The following is a 14,773-nucleotide window of genomic DNA, read 5'->3' as shown; positions in this document are numbered from 1 at the left end:
ACGCGCGGTCTACTGTAGCATCATTTACGTCGGTGAGACCCGCCTTCCCCAACTCTATTCCTGACGATATACTCACCATGACTAAAACAGACGCAGTTTCTTTTGTACACCTCAATACCCCGATTTCATTCTTATTGGCTGGCCAGTATAGATCTAGTGTACACTGTAGTCCTGGTGTTTCGGTCCCTGTTGATGTAGCAAATGATTTATCTCTTGGACTCAATTATATGTTTTTTACACTGCCTTCTAAAAGTCTGATCATGCAAGCATGGAATGATTTTCAACGAAGAATAAGATGGCGTATCTATTTTTTGTTTAAAGAAGGCATGAATAAACCTTTCGATCCAGACTATGGAGTAAGCTCTAAAAAGAAAGAGAAACCTCCAATGTTACCGCAATTTATGGAACTTGGCCTTTCAATGGGACGTCGGTACGTTATTAAAACGATCGCAAGTATCCCGGAAGAAGCCCTTAAAGAGATGCGAAAGCACGCGTTCTCTCCTAAAAGGGACAAGATCCAAAAGTTTCTTTTCGATAACAACTATGTTATTACGATGACAGATAAGAATCTTGGCCTCGCGGTGTCTGAACGCGACTGGATATTAAGGAATGAGCTCAATCTTCTTGAAGATGAACGCAACTACGAAGAGTTAGAATTCGAAGTTGCGCAAGAAGTTATGAAGAGCAAAATGATTCAGATGCAAACTCTCGCACGTACCGTCGAAGATGAACATCTGTTTCTATTTGAACTTGGGTTGTCTCGATTCTTTCTATCGAATGTACCGGAAGACGGATCATCGTTCAAGTATCCTCAATTTCATGGTATACCTAAAATCCACAAGAAACCTACTGGATTTAGGCCCATAATTCCGTGTCACTCTGTAGTATTTAATCCTGCAGCCAAGTTTGTATCAAAAGAGCTTAAGCCGATTATTAAATCGACTCCTTCAATCATTCACGGAACGAAGGATCTCTTTACGAGATTAAGCCAATTGCGTATAGACCCCAAACGACAATGGTATTTTGTCACCGGGGATGTAGTTGCTTTCTATCCCAATATTCCGTTGGACTTGTGCATCGAAATCGTTTGTAATATGTACGAGGAATGGTTACTCAACGCTTCGGAAGAAAACACTGCATTAGCCCATATTAATCCAAATTCGTTAGAGAATAACTTGGTTAAATTGGGCATCTTTAAACGTGCTATCGAGATTGGCAATACGCAATTGATAACACAACATGGGTCTAGATATTTTAGACAAAAAAATGGCCTCGCAATGGGCGTCGCGGATTCTCCGGACCTTGCTAACCTCTTTGGAGCCCATTTTGAAATAAAGTCAAAAATCTTAGACCACCCAAACGTGGCCTTCTATGGAAGGTACATCGACGATTGTTTCGCAATTGTTTACGCCGAGTCCGAAGCACTTGCACTTAATCTTATTAAAGAAACAATAAAGTTCGATGGTTGTGTTATCGAATGGGCTGTTTCCTCGTCGGGATGTCAATTTCTCGATGCTTTCATATTCAAGGAGTCTGGAAAACTTCATTGGAAGCCATTTGTCAAGACAGGAAACAACCGAGAACGAGTTCCATGGGTATCACATCATCCTTTGGACGTCAAACGTGGCGTCTACATTGGAGAGTTATCCAGGTTAGCCGTGCTATGTAGTACCAAGGAAATCTACATCGGAGCAATTAGAGACCTTAACGCTCTCTATTTGATGCGCGGTTATCCCGAAAACCTAGTCATGTCTTGGTGTAAGAAGAATATACAAGAACGTTGGGAAAAGCGATTCGCTTTACGAGTCGCAGAGCACGACGAATCCATTCTTGTACTTAAAACCAGATTTGATCAGGTATGGAATTGGTTTTCAGCTGCTGAACTTGGAAAGACTGTTACCGAGTACTGGTCGGCATGGTATGAACATGCCGAGAAAGGTCTGTATAGTGCAGACTCGTCCAGACCCCTTATCAAACCAGATCCAAATTACGTTCACGACCTCGATGATGTTCGCCCGGAGCTGTTCACACAGATCCTCGTGGACGGAGAAACTGAGTTCGTACCGGATTTGAGGAAGATAGGACTACTCGGAAGTCGTTGGATAGTATCGCGAAAGCGCAATACTAATCTTTTCGACCTTGCAAATGTGTGGAAGAAAACAGTCTTTCGTAAACTGGATGAAAACATCGCTGAAAAAGGTGGTGTTGTTCCCGAAACTCAAAACGTTAATGAAACTTATCATTCTGCTCTAGTTGAAGCTGCTGAACAGATAAGTATCGAAAGTGATAACGAGATAATACTTCATAGACGTTCAATCTCACAAGAGAGGGAACATCCAGAATTCGGCAGAATATCCAAATCTTACAACCGATGAAAAGAATACTAGCGCGTAAGGCGTAAAGCATTAGAAAAAAACCCTAACCGTAAGTATTCCTTGCTATAAAGTAACAAACATCTACTTACAAGCAACACTTTGGATTAAATAGCTAAACCTAAACCCTAAACCCTAAACCCTAAACCCTAACCTAACCCCAACCCTAAGCTAACTAAGTCTAACCTTAGTAGGAAGTAAGGTAGGCGTGTGAACTTCCGAACGGCATGTGATTGTGAAGGGCCGGATCTAATTTAGTACATGGGAAAAGTTACTTAGTACTTCGGGAAAAGTTCCTTAGTACCGTGGAAACATTTTTGATGGACCGGATCATGAACTGTCCAATTAAGATTCACAACAATCAATCATTCTATTGTTTGATTGTTAGGTAAGGACCCAGGTAAGCTATTTATACTCTAGACATGTGAATATTCCCATGTCGCGGTTACTCGGAGCCACGTAACCAGAGTAATCTATATCCATGTGATTCACATCACAGTCAATAACCCACGATGTCAAAGAACAAAAGTGTTGGATCCACTTTTGACAGGTTACCATGTGCCACATCGACCCGTGACACTCTGTTCATCAGAGACCTGTCTAACTTGACAATAAACATTGACAGATTTGTGATAGTCGGTAAGATACATGACAGCTGCGCAGCATCACTTCACGCGCTGTCATCGGATGTCTAGAACATTCCTTCTAAGAATAGCCACTGAAGAGTCTATAAAGACGAAAGGGCTGGTTGTTGGGATCCCCCAACAGCCCTCTGGCCTTCTTTCTATTTCAAACTCACAGTTTAAACTAGTCGCTCGCACCTCGCTTCGCTCGGTGCTCGCTCCCCCCCTAAACCCTAAACCCTAAACCCTAAACCCTAAACCCTAAACCCTAAAACCCTAAACCCTAAACCCTAAACCCTAAACCCTAAACTTCCGAACGGCATGTGATTGTGAAGGGCCGGATCTAATTTAGTACATGGGAAAAGTTACTTAGTACTTCGGGAAAAGTTCCTTAGTACCGTGGAAACATTTTTGATGGACCGGATCATGAACTGTCCAATTAAGATTCACAACAATCAATCATTCTATTGTTTGATTGTTAGGTAAGGACCCAGGTAAGCTATTTATACTCTAGACATGTGAATATTCCCATGTCGCGGTTACTCGGAGCCACGTAACCAGAGTAATCTATATCCATGTGATTCACATCACAGTCAATAACCCACGATGTCAAAGAACAAAAGTGTTGGATCCACTTTTGACAGGTTACCATGTGCCACATCGACCCGTGACACTCTGTTCATCAGAGACCTGTCTAACTTGACAATAAACATTGACAGATTTGTGATAGTCGGTAAGATACATGACAGCTGCGCAGCATCACTTCACGCGCTGTCATCGGATGTCTAGAACATTCCTTCTAAGAATAGCCACTGAAGAGTCTATAAAGACGAAAGGGCTGGTTGTTGGGATCCCCCAACAGCCCTCTGGCCTTCTTTCTATTTCAAACTCACAGTTTAAACTAGTCGCTCGCACCTCGCTTCGCTCGGTGCTCGCTCCCCCCCTAAACCCTAAACCCTAAACCCTAAACCCTAAACCCTAAACCCTAAACCCTAAACCCTAACCCGGCATGGTATGAACATGCCGAGAAAGGTTTGTATAGTGCAGACTCGTCCAGACCCCTTATCAAACCAGATCCAAATTACGTTCACGACCTCGATGATGTTCGCCCGGAGCTGTTCACACAGATCCTCGTGGACGGAGAAACTGAGTTCGTACCGGATTTGAGGAAGATAGGACTACTCGGAAGTCGTTGGATAGTATCGCGAAAACGCAATACTAATCTTTTCGACCTTGCAAATGTGTGGAAGAAAACAGTCTTTCGTAAACTGGATGAAGACATCGCTGAAAAAGGTGGTGTTGTTCCCGAAACTCAAAACGTTAATGAAACTTATCATTCTGCTTTAGTTGAAGCTACTGAGCAGATAAGTATCGAAAGTGATAACGAGATAATACTTCATAGACGTTCAATCTCACAAGAGAGGGAACATCCAGAATTTGGCAGAATATCCAAATCTTACAACCGATGAAAAGAATACTAGCGCTTAAGGCGTAAAGCATTAGAAAAAAACCCTAACCGTAAGTATTCCTTGCTATAAAGTAACAAACATCTACTTACAAGCAACACATTGGATTGAATAGCTAAACCTAAACCTAAACCCTAAACCCTAAACCCTAAACCCTAACCTAACCCCAACCCTAAGCTAACTAAGTCTAACCTTAGTAGGAAGTAAGGTAGGCGTGTGAACTTCCGAACGGCATGTGATTGTGAAGGGCCGGATCTAATTTAGTACATGGGAAAAGTTACTTAGTACTTCGGGAAAAGTTCCTTAGTACCGTGGAAACATTTTTGATGGACCGGATCATGAACTGTCCAATTAAGATTCACAACAATCAATCATTCTATTGTTTGATTGTTAGGTAAGGACCCAGGTAAGTTATTTATACTCTAGACATGTGAATATTCCCATGTCGCGGTTACTCGGAGCCACGTAACCAGAGTAATCTATATCCATGTGATTCACATCACAGTCAATAACCCACGATGTCAAAGAACAAAAGTGTTGGATCCACTTTTGACAGGTTACCATGTGCCACATCGACCCGTGACACTCTGTTCATCAGAGACCTGTCTAACTTGACAATAAACATTGACAGATTTGTGATAGTCGGTAAGATACATGACAGCTGCGCAGCATCACTTCACGCGCTGTCATCGGATGTCTAGAACATTCCTTCTAAGAATAGCCACTGAAGAGTCTATAAAGACGAAAGGGCTGGTTGTTGGGATCCCCCAACAGCCCTCTGGCTACTTTCCATTTAACTCCCAGTTTAAACTAGTCGCTCGCACCTCGCTTCGCTCGGTGCTCGCTCCCCCCCTAAGCTAACTAAGTCTAACCTTAGTAGGAAGTAAGGTAGGCGTGTGAACTTCCGAACGGCATGTGATTGTGAAGGGCCGGATCTAATTTAGTACATGGGAAAAGTTACTTAGTACTTCGGGAAAAGTTCCTTAGTACCGTGGAAACATTTTTGATGGACCGGATCATGAACTGTCCAATTAAGATTCACAACAATCAATCATTCTATTGTTTGATTGTTAGGTAAGGACCCAGGTAAGCTATTTATACTCTAGACATGTGAATATTCCCATGTCGCGGTTACTCGGAGCCACGTAACCAGAGTAATCTATATCCATGTGATTCACATCACAGTCAATAACCCACGATGTCAAAGAACAAAAGTGTTGGATCCACTTTTGACAGGTTACCATGTGCCACATCGACCCGTGACACTCTGTTCATCAGAGACCTGTCTAACTTGACAATAAACATTGACAGATTTGTGATAGTCGGTAAGATACATGACAGCTGCGCAGCATCACTTCACGCGCTGTCATCGGATGTCTAGAACATTCCTTCTAAGAATAGCCACTGAAGAGTCTATAAAGACGAAAGGGCTGGTTGTTGGGATCCCCCAACAGCCCTCTGGCCTTCTTTCTATTTCAAACTCACAGTTTAAACTAGTCGCTCGCACCTCGCTTCGCTCGGTGCTCGCTCCCCCCCTAAACCCAACGACTTTGCTATCACCCATCAGTTACCATGTCATCCCAATACTCTGCTGCATTCTCTCGTGCCATGTCCCCTACCCTGGACGCACTCACCCAGGCCGTCGTCAACAACACTGTCTTCGGCGTCAACGATGAAGCAGGCCGCCATAACGCTCTTATCGACGAGCTGGCCACTGTGGTCATCAAAAAAATAGCTGAGTGCCGCTCCGTTGACCAAGTCATAGACTGCGTCTTTTTTGACTATCGTGCTGCCCTCAGGGAGTTTCTCCTCAACCTCGCATCGTGGTGCGACAAGAGGGAAACAGTCAAGGCTAGCCTCGAGCGCCTTGAATCTGCCGTTAGCGCAGGCAACACGCCCAATCGCCTTAAGGTGAAGGCACCCGAGTTCCAACTTACGAAGGAATTCGCGGATGCCGGGTCAGCGGAGGCTCTTCGAGTCTCCACTACGTTCTCTTCCGCTCGTGATGCCTTCCAAAAGGCAATTAACGACGGCGCCGTTCAGGCGAAAAAGGACGAGCTGGCTTTTTGGGATGATAAATGCGCGCTCAACTCTTGCTACGAAGCTGCTGCCCTCATCGTTAAGGCAACTTACGATGATCGCAAATCCAGCTACAAGCTCCCTGTTTTCTCTACAGACAACAAGGGAGTTCGACGTATAGCAGAGTGGGTAGTGTCTCCGCAAAAGAAAGCCGAATGCAGTGCGCTGCAAACTATACTGCCGGCGATCTTTTCTCATATCAAACAGATTGTCAACATGCGCCACCGCGCCTTGGCAATTAAGATTGAGAAAAAGCGGACGACTGCGGCAACAGCCGATGTCGAGATGGCCGATGCGACCAAACCAGGTCCATCGATTCAATCCCTTATTGATAAGGGCTTGAATGCACGTCTCAAAAAGCTCAACCTTGGATCTGTGGGCAAGAAGGCAAGTTTTCGTAACCCTTCACCCATAATTCTGGACACTAATTATTACTCTAATTACCCAGACTTTGTCTGGCCAGAATTCGTCCAAGGCTCCTCAACCTCAGGCCAGGAAAGCTGGCCCTTCGAAACCCAAGTCGTCGTCGACGCCTTCGCAGAGGAAGCCTCAAACCAAGGCTTCCAACAAGGTCGACAACAAGAAGAAAGGGAAGGGGAGAGCTCCCGTCAAGAACAACGATCCAAAGGGAAAGGGAAAGGCAAGAGCCTAGACGCGCGGTCTACTGTAGCATCATTTACGTCGGTGAGACCCGCCTTCCCCAACTCTATTCCTGACGATATACTCACCATGACTAAAACAGACGCAGTTTCTTTTGTACACCTCAATACCCCGATTTCATTCTTATTGGCTGGCCAGTATAGATCTAGTGTACACTGTAGTCCTGGTGTTTCGGTCCCTGTTGATGTAGCAAATGATTTATCTCTTGGACTCAATTATATGTTTTTTACACTGCCTTCTAAAAATCTGATCATGCAAGCATGGAATGATTTTCAACGAAGAATAAGATGGCGTATCTATTTTTTGTTTAAAGAAGGCATGAATAAACCTTTCGATCCAGACTATGGAGTAAGCTCTAAAAAGAAAGAGAAACCTCCAATGTTACCGCAATTTATGGAACTTGGCCTTTCAATGGGACGTCGGTACGTTATTAAAACGATCGCAAGTATCCCGGAAGAAGCCCTTAAAGAGATGCGAAAGCACGCGTTCTCTCCTAAAAGGGACAAGATCCAAAAGTTTCTTTTCGATAACAACTATGTTATTACGATGACAGATAAGAATCTTGGCCTCGCGGTGTCTGAACGCGACTGGATATTAAGGAATGAGCTCAATCTTCTTGAAGATGAACGCAACTACGAAGAGTTAGAATTCGAAGTTGCGCAAGAAGTTATGAAGAGCAAAATGATTCAGATGCAAACTCTCGCACGTACCGTCGAAGATGAACATCTGTTTCTATTTGAACTTGGGTTGTCTCGATTCTTTCTATCGAATGTACCGGAAGACGGATCATCGTTCAAGTATCCTCAATTTCATGGTATACCTAAAATCCACAAGAAACCTACTGGATTTAGGCCCATAATTCCGTGTCACTCTGTAGTATTTAATCCTGCAGCCAAGTTTGTATCAAAAGAGCTTAAGCCGATTATTAAATCGACTCCTTCAATCATTCACGGAACGAAGGATCTCTTTACGAGATTAAGCCAATTGCGTATAGACCCCAAACGACAATGGTATTTTGTCACCGGGGATGTAGTTGCTTTCTATCCCAATATTCCGTTGGACTTGTGCATCGAAATCGTTTGTAATATGTACGAGGAATGGTTACTCAACGCTTCGGAAGAAAACACTGCATTAGCCCATATTAATCCAAATTCGTTAGAGAATAACTTGGTTAAATTGGGCATCTTTAAACGTGCTATCGAGATTGGCAATACGCAATTGATAACACAACATGGGTCTAGATATTTTAGACAAAAAAATGGCCTCGCAATGGGCGTCGCGGATTCTCCGGACCTTGCTAACCTCTTTGGAGCCCATTTTGAAATAAAGTCAAAAATCTTAGACCACCCAAACGTGGCCTTCTATGGAAGGTACATCGACGATTGTTTCGCAATTGTTTACGCCGAGTCCGAAGCACTTGCACTTAATCTTATTAAAGAAACAATAAAGTTCGATGGTTGTGTTATCGAATGGGCTGTTTCCTCGTCGGGATGTCAATTTCTCGATGCTTTCATATTCAAGGAGTCTGGAAAACTTCATTGGAAGCCATTTGTCAAGACAGGAAACAACCGAGAACGAGTTCCATGGGTATCACATCATCCTTTGGACGTCAAACGTGGCGTCTACATTGGAGAGTTATCCAGGTTAGCCGTGCTATGTAGTACCAAGGAAATCTACATCGGAGCAATTAGAGACCTTAACGCTCTCTATTTGATGCGCGGTTATCCCGAAAACCTAGTCATGTCTTGGTGTAAGAAGAATATACAAGAACGTTGGGAAAAGCGATTCGCTTTACGAGTCGCAGAGCACGACGAATCCATTCTTGTACTTAAAACCAGATTTGATCAGGTATGGAATTGGTTTTCAGCTGCTGAACTTGGAAAGACTGTTACCGAGTACTGGTCGGCATGGTATGAACATGCCGAGAAAGGTCTGTATAGTGCAGACTCGTCCAGACCCCTTATCAAACCAGATCCAAATTACGTTCACGACCTCGATGATGTTCGCCCGGAGCTGTTCACACAGATCCTCGTGGACGGAGAAACTGAGTTCGTACCGGATTTGAGGAAGATAGGACTACTCGGAAGTCGTTGGATAGTATCGCGAAAGCGCAATACTAATCTTTTCGACCTTGCAAATGTGTGGAAGAAAACAGTCTTTCGTAAACTGGATGAAAACATCGCTGAAAAAGGTGGTGTTGTTCCCGAAACTCAAAACGTTAATGAAACTTATCATTCTGCTCTAGTTGAAGCTGCTGAACAGATAAGTATCGAAAGTGATAACGAGATAATACTTCATAGACGTTCAATCTCACAAGAGAGGGAACATCCAGAATTCGGCAGAATATCCAAATCTTACAACCGATGAAAAGAATACTAGCGCGTAAGGCGTAAAGCATTAGAAAAAAACCCTAACCGTAAGTATTCCTTGCTATAAAGTAACAAACATCTACTTACAAGCAACACTTTGGATTAAATAGCTAAACCTAAACCCTAAACCCTAAACCCTAAACCCTAACCTAACCCCAACCCTAAGCTAACTAAGTCTAACCTTAGTAGGAAGTAAGGTAGGCGTGTGAACTTCCGAACGGCATGTGATTGTGAAGGGCCGGATCTAATTTAGTACATGGGAAAAGTTACTTAGTACTTCGGGAAAAGTTCCTTAGTACCGTGGAAACATTTTTGATGGACCGGATCATGAACTGTCCAATTAAGATTCACAACAATCAATCATTCTATTGTTTGATTGTTAGGTAAGGACCCAGGTAAGCTATTTATACTCTAGACATGTGAATATTCCCATGTCGCGGTTACTCGGAGCCACGTAACCAGAGTAATCTATATCCATGTGATTCACATCACAGTCAATAACCCACGATGTCAAAGAACAAAAGTGTTGGATCCACTTTTGACAGGTTACCATGTGCCACATCGACCCGTGACACTCTGTTCATCAGAGACCTGTCTAACTTGACAATAAACATTGACAGATTTGTGATAGTCGGTAAGATACATGACAGCTGCGCAGCATCACTTCACGCGCTGTCATCGGATGTCTAGAACATTCCTTCTAAGAATAGCCACTGAAGAGTCTATAAAGACGAAAGGGCTGGTTGTTGGGATCCCCCAACAGCCCTCTGGCCTTCTTTCTATTTCAAACTCACAGTTTAAACTAGTCGCTCGCACCTCGCTTCGCTCGGTGCTCGCTCCCCCCCTAAACCCTAAACCCTAACCCTAAACCCTAAAAACCCTAAACCCTAAACCCTAAACCCTAAACCCTAAACCCTAAACCCTAAACCCTCCCCGTTTTCTCTACAGACAACAAGGGAGTTCGTCGAATAACAGATTGGGTAGTGTCACCGCAGAAGAAGGCTGAATGCAGCGCATTGCAAACCATTTTGCCAGCCATCTTCTCTCATATCAAACAGATTGTCAACTTGCGCCACCGCGCTTTGGCAATCAAGATTGAGAAAAAGCGGTCGACTGCGGCAACAGCCGATGTCGAGATGGCCGATGCGACCAAACCAGGTCCATCGATTCAATCCCTTATTGATAAGGGCTTGAATGCACGTCTCAAGAAGCTCAACCTTGGATCTGTGGGCAAGAAGGCAAGTTCTCGTAACCCTTCACCCATAATTCTGGATACTAATTACTATTCTAATTACCCAGACTTTGTCTGGCCAGAATTCGTCCAAGGCTCCTCAACCTCAGGCCAAGAAAGCTGGCCCTTCGAAATTCAAACCCTCGTCGACGCCTTCGCAGAAGAAGCCCCAAACCAAGGCTTCCAACAAGGTCGACAACAAGAAGAAAGGGAAGGGGAGAGCTCCCGTCAAGAACGATCCAAAGGGAAAGGGAAAGGCAAGAGCCTAGACGCGCGGTCTAATGTAGTACCTTTTACGTCGGTAAGACCCGCCTTCCCCAACTCTATTCCTGACGATATACTCACCATGACTAAAACAGACGCAGTTTCTTTTGTACACTTACATACGCCGATCTCATTCTTGTTGGCTGGCCAGTATCGTAGTAGTGTACACTGTAGTCCTGGTGTGGTGGTCCCTGTAGATATAGCAAATGATTTGTCACTCGGACTCAATTATATGTTCTTTACTCTGCCTTCTCAAAGTCTGATCATGCAAGCATGGAATGATTTTCAACGAAGAATAAGATGGCGTATCTATTTTTTGTTTAAGGAAGGCATGAACAAACCTTTTGATCCAGATTACGGAGTAAGCTCAAAAAAGAAAGAGAAACCTCCAGTATTACCGCAATACATGGAACTTGGCCTTTCGATGGGACGTCGGTACGTGCAACGCACGATCGCAAGTATCCCGGAAGAAGCCCTTACGGAGATGCGAAAGCACGCGTTCTCTCCTAAAAGGGACAAGATCCGTAAGTTTCTTATCGATAACAACTATGTTATTACGATGACAGATAAGAATCTTGGCCTCGCGGTGTCTGAACGCGACTGGATATTAAGGAATGAGCTCAATCTTCTTGAAGATGAACGTAACTATGAAGAGTTAGAATTCGAAGTTGCGCAAGAAGTAATGAAGAGCAAAATGATCCAGATGCAAACTCTTGCACGTACCGTCGAAGATGAACATCTGTTTCTATTTGAACTTGGGTTGTCTCGATTCTTTCTATCGAATGTACCGGAAGACGGATCATCGTTCAAGTATCCTCAATTTCATGGTATACCTAAAATCCACAAGAAACCTACTGGATTTAGGCCCATAATTCCGTGTCACTCTGTAGTATTTAATCCTGCAGCCAAGTTTGTATCAAAAGAGCTTAAGCCGATTATTAAATCGACTCCTTCAATCATTCACGGAACGAAGGATCTCTTTACGAGATTAAGCCAATTGCGTATAGACCCCAAACGACAATGGTATTTTGTCACCGGGGATGTAGTTGCTTTCTATCCCAATATTCCGTTGGACTTGTGCATCGAAATCGTTTGTAGTATGTACGAGGAATGGTTACTCAATGCTTCGGAAGAAAACACTGCATTAGCCCATATTAATCCAAATTCGTTAGAGAATAACTTGGTTAAATTGGGCATCTTTAAACGTGCTATCGAGATTGGCAATACGCAATTGATAACACAACATGGGTCTAGATATTTTAGACAAAAAAATGGCCTCGCAATGGGCGTCGCGGATTCTCCGGACCTTGCTAACCTCTTTGGAGCCCATTTTGAAATAAAGTCAAAAATCTTAGACCACCCTAATGTGGCCTTCTATGGAAGGTACATCGACGATTGTTTTGCAATTGTTTACGCCGAGTCCGAAGCACTTGCACTTAATTTAATTAAAGAAACAATAAAGTTCGATGGTTGTGTTATCGAATGGGCTGTTTCCTCGTCGGGATGTCAATTTCTCGATGCTTTCATATTCAAGGAGTCTGGAAAACTTCATTGGAAGCCTTTTGTCAAGACAGGAAACAACCGAGAACGAGTTCCATGGGTATCACATCATCCTTTAGACGTCAAACGTGGCGTTTACATTGGAGAGTTATCCAGGTTAGCCGTGCTATGTAGTACCAAGGAAATCTACATTGGAGCAATTAGAGACCTTAACGCTCTCTATTTGATGCGCGGTTATCCCGAAAACCTAGTCATGTCTTGGTGTAAGAAGAATATACAAGAACGTTGGGAAAAGCGATTCGCTTTACGAATCGCAGAGCACGACGAATCCATTCTTGTACTTAAAACCAGGTTTGATCAGGTATGGAATTGGTTTTCAGCTGCTGAACTTGGAAAAACTGTTACCGAGTACTGGTCGGCATGGTATGAACATGCCGAGAAAGGTCTGTATAGTGTAGACTCGTCCAGACCCCTTATCAAACCAGATCCAAATTACGTTCACGACCTCGATGATGTTCGCCCGGAGCTGTTCACACAGATCCTCGTGGACGGAGAAACTGAGTTCGTACCGGATTTGAGGAAGATAGGACTACTCGGAAGTCGTTGGATAGTATCGCGAAAGCGCAATACTAATCTTTTCGACCTTGCAAATGTGTGGAAGAAAACAGTCTTTCGTAAACTGGATGAAGACATCGCTGAAAAAGGTGGTGTTGTTCCCGAAACTCAAAACGTTAATGAAACTTATCATTCTGCTTTAGTTGAAGCTGCTGAACAGATAAGTATCGAAAGTGATAACGAGATAATACTTCATAGACGTTCAATCTCACAAGAGAGGGAACATCCAGAATTCGGCAGAATATCCAAATCTTACAACCGATGAAAAGAATACTAGCGCGTAAGGCGTAAAGCATTAGAAAAAAACCCTAACCGTAAGTATTCCTTGCTACAAAGTAACAAACATCTACTTACAAGCAACACATTGGATTAAATAGCTAAACCTAAACCTAAACCCTAAACCCTAAACCCTAAGCCCTAACCTAACCCCAACCCTAAGCTAACTAAGTCTAACCTTAGTAGGAAGTAAGGTAGGCGTGTGAACTTCCGAAAGGCATGTGATTGTGAAGGGCCGGATCTAATTTAGTACATGGGAAAAGTTACTTAGTACCTCGGGAAAAGTTCCTTAGTACCGTGGAAACATTTTTGATGGACCGGATCATGAACTGTCCAATTAAGATTCACAACAATCAATCAATTGATTGTTAGGTAAGGACCCAGGTAAGCTATTTATACTCTTGACATGAGAATATTCCCATGTCACGGTTACTCGGAGCCACGTAACCAGAGTATTTTATATCCATGTGATTCACATCACAGTCAATAACCCACGATGTCAAAGAACAAAAGTGTTGGATCCACTTTTGACAGGTTACCATGTGCCACATCGACCCGTGACACTCTGTTCATCAGAGATCTGTCTAACTTGACAATAAACATTGACAGATTTGTGATAGTCGGTAAAATACATGACAGCTGCGCAGCATCACTTCACGCACTGTCATCGGATGTTCCAGAACATTCCTTCTAAGAATAGCCACTGAAGAGTCTATAAAGACGAAAGGGCTGGCTGCTGATAACAATCAACAGCCCTCTGGCCTTCTTTCCATTTAACTCACAGTTTAAACAAGTCGCTCGCACCTCGCTTCGCTCGGTGCTCGCTCCCCCCCTAAACCCTAAACCCTAAACCCTAAACCCTAAGCCCTAACCTAACCCCAACCCTAAGCTAACTAAGTCTAACCTTAGTAGGAAGTAAGGTAGGCGTGTGAACTTCCGAACGGCATGTGATTGTGAAGGGCCGGATCTAATTTAGTACATGGGAAAAGTTACTTAGTACTTCGGGAAAAGTTCCTTAGTACCGTGGAAACATTTTTGATGGACCGGATCATGAACTGTCCAATTAAGATTCACAACAATCAATCAATTGATTGTTAGGTAAGGACCCAGGTAAGCTATTTATACTCTTGACATGTGAATATTCCCATGTCGCGGTTACTCGGAGCCACGTAACCAGAGTAATCTATATCCATGTGATTCACATCACAGTCAATAACCCACGATGTCAAAGAACAAAAGTGTTGGATCCACTTTTGACAGGTTACCATGTGCCACATTGACCCGTGACACTCTGTTCATCAGAGACCTGTCTAACTTG

The 14,773-nt window shown here is 43.5% G+C and overlaps 3 protein-coding genes across 3 annotated transcripts; all 3 read left to right on the top strand.

Moving 5' to 3' along the window:
• Positions 1 to 6,033: 6,033 nt before the first annotated feature.
• Positions 6,034 to 7,192, top strand: JR316_0012752 (uncharacterized protein; the record flags this gene model as incomplete). Its single annotated transcript, XM_047898371.1, has 2 exons — positions 6,034 to 6,915; positions 6,989 to 7,192. 2 exons carry the CDS (start codon positions 6,034 to 6,036, stop codon positions 7,190 to 7,192), a joined length of 1,086 nt encoding a protein of 361 aa, XP_047743260.1.
• A 2,884-nt stretch (positions 7,193 to 10,076) lies between these two features.
• JR316_0012751 (uncharacterized protein) lies at positions 10,077 to 11,069 on the top strand (the record flags this gene model as incomplete). Its single annotated transcript, XM_047898370.1, has 3 exons — positions 10,077 to 10,203; positions 10,518 to 10,795; positions 10,869 to 11,069. The coding sequence occupies 3 exons, from the start codon at positions 10,077 to 10,079 to the stop codon at positions 11,067 to 11,069; spliced, it is 606 nt and encodes a 201-aa protein (XP_047743259.1).
• A 326-nt stretch (positions 11,070 to 11,395) lies between these two features.
• On the top strand, positions 11,396 to 13,444 carry JR316_0012750 (uncharacterized protein; the record flags this gene model as incomplete). The annotated part of the gene is made up of 2 exons (XM_047898369.1): positions 11,396 to 11,588; positions 11,631 to 13,444. 2 exons carry the CDS (start codon positions 11,396 to 11,398, stop codon positions 13,442 to 13,444), a joined length of 2,007 nt encoding a protein of 668 aa, XP_047743258.1.
• Between the last annotated feature and the right edge of the window lie 1,329 nt (positions 13,445 to 14,773).

Source organism: Psilocybe cubensis, chromosome 12, assembly GCF_017499595.1.
Source record: "Psilocybe cubensis strain MGC-MH-2018 chromosome 12, whole genome shotgun sequence".
NCBI classification, from domain to species: domain Eukaryota; kingdom Fungi; phylum Basidiomycota; class Agaricomycetes; order Agaricales; family Agrocybaceae; genus Psilocybe; species Psilocybe cubensis.
Note: the sequence above shows the minus strand (reverse complement) of the source record. Positions and strands in the feature narration are given on the sequence as shown.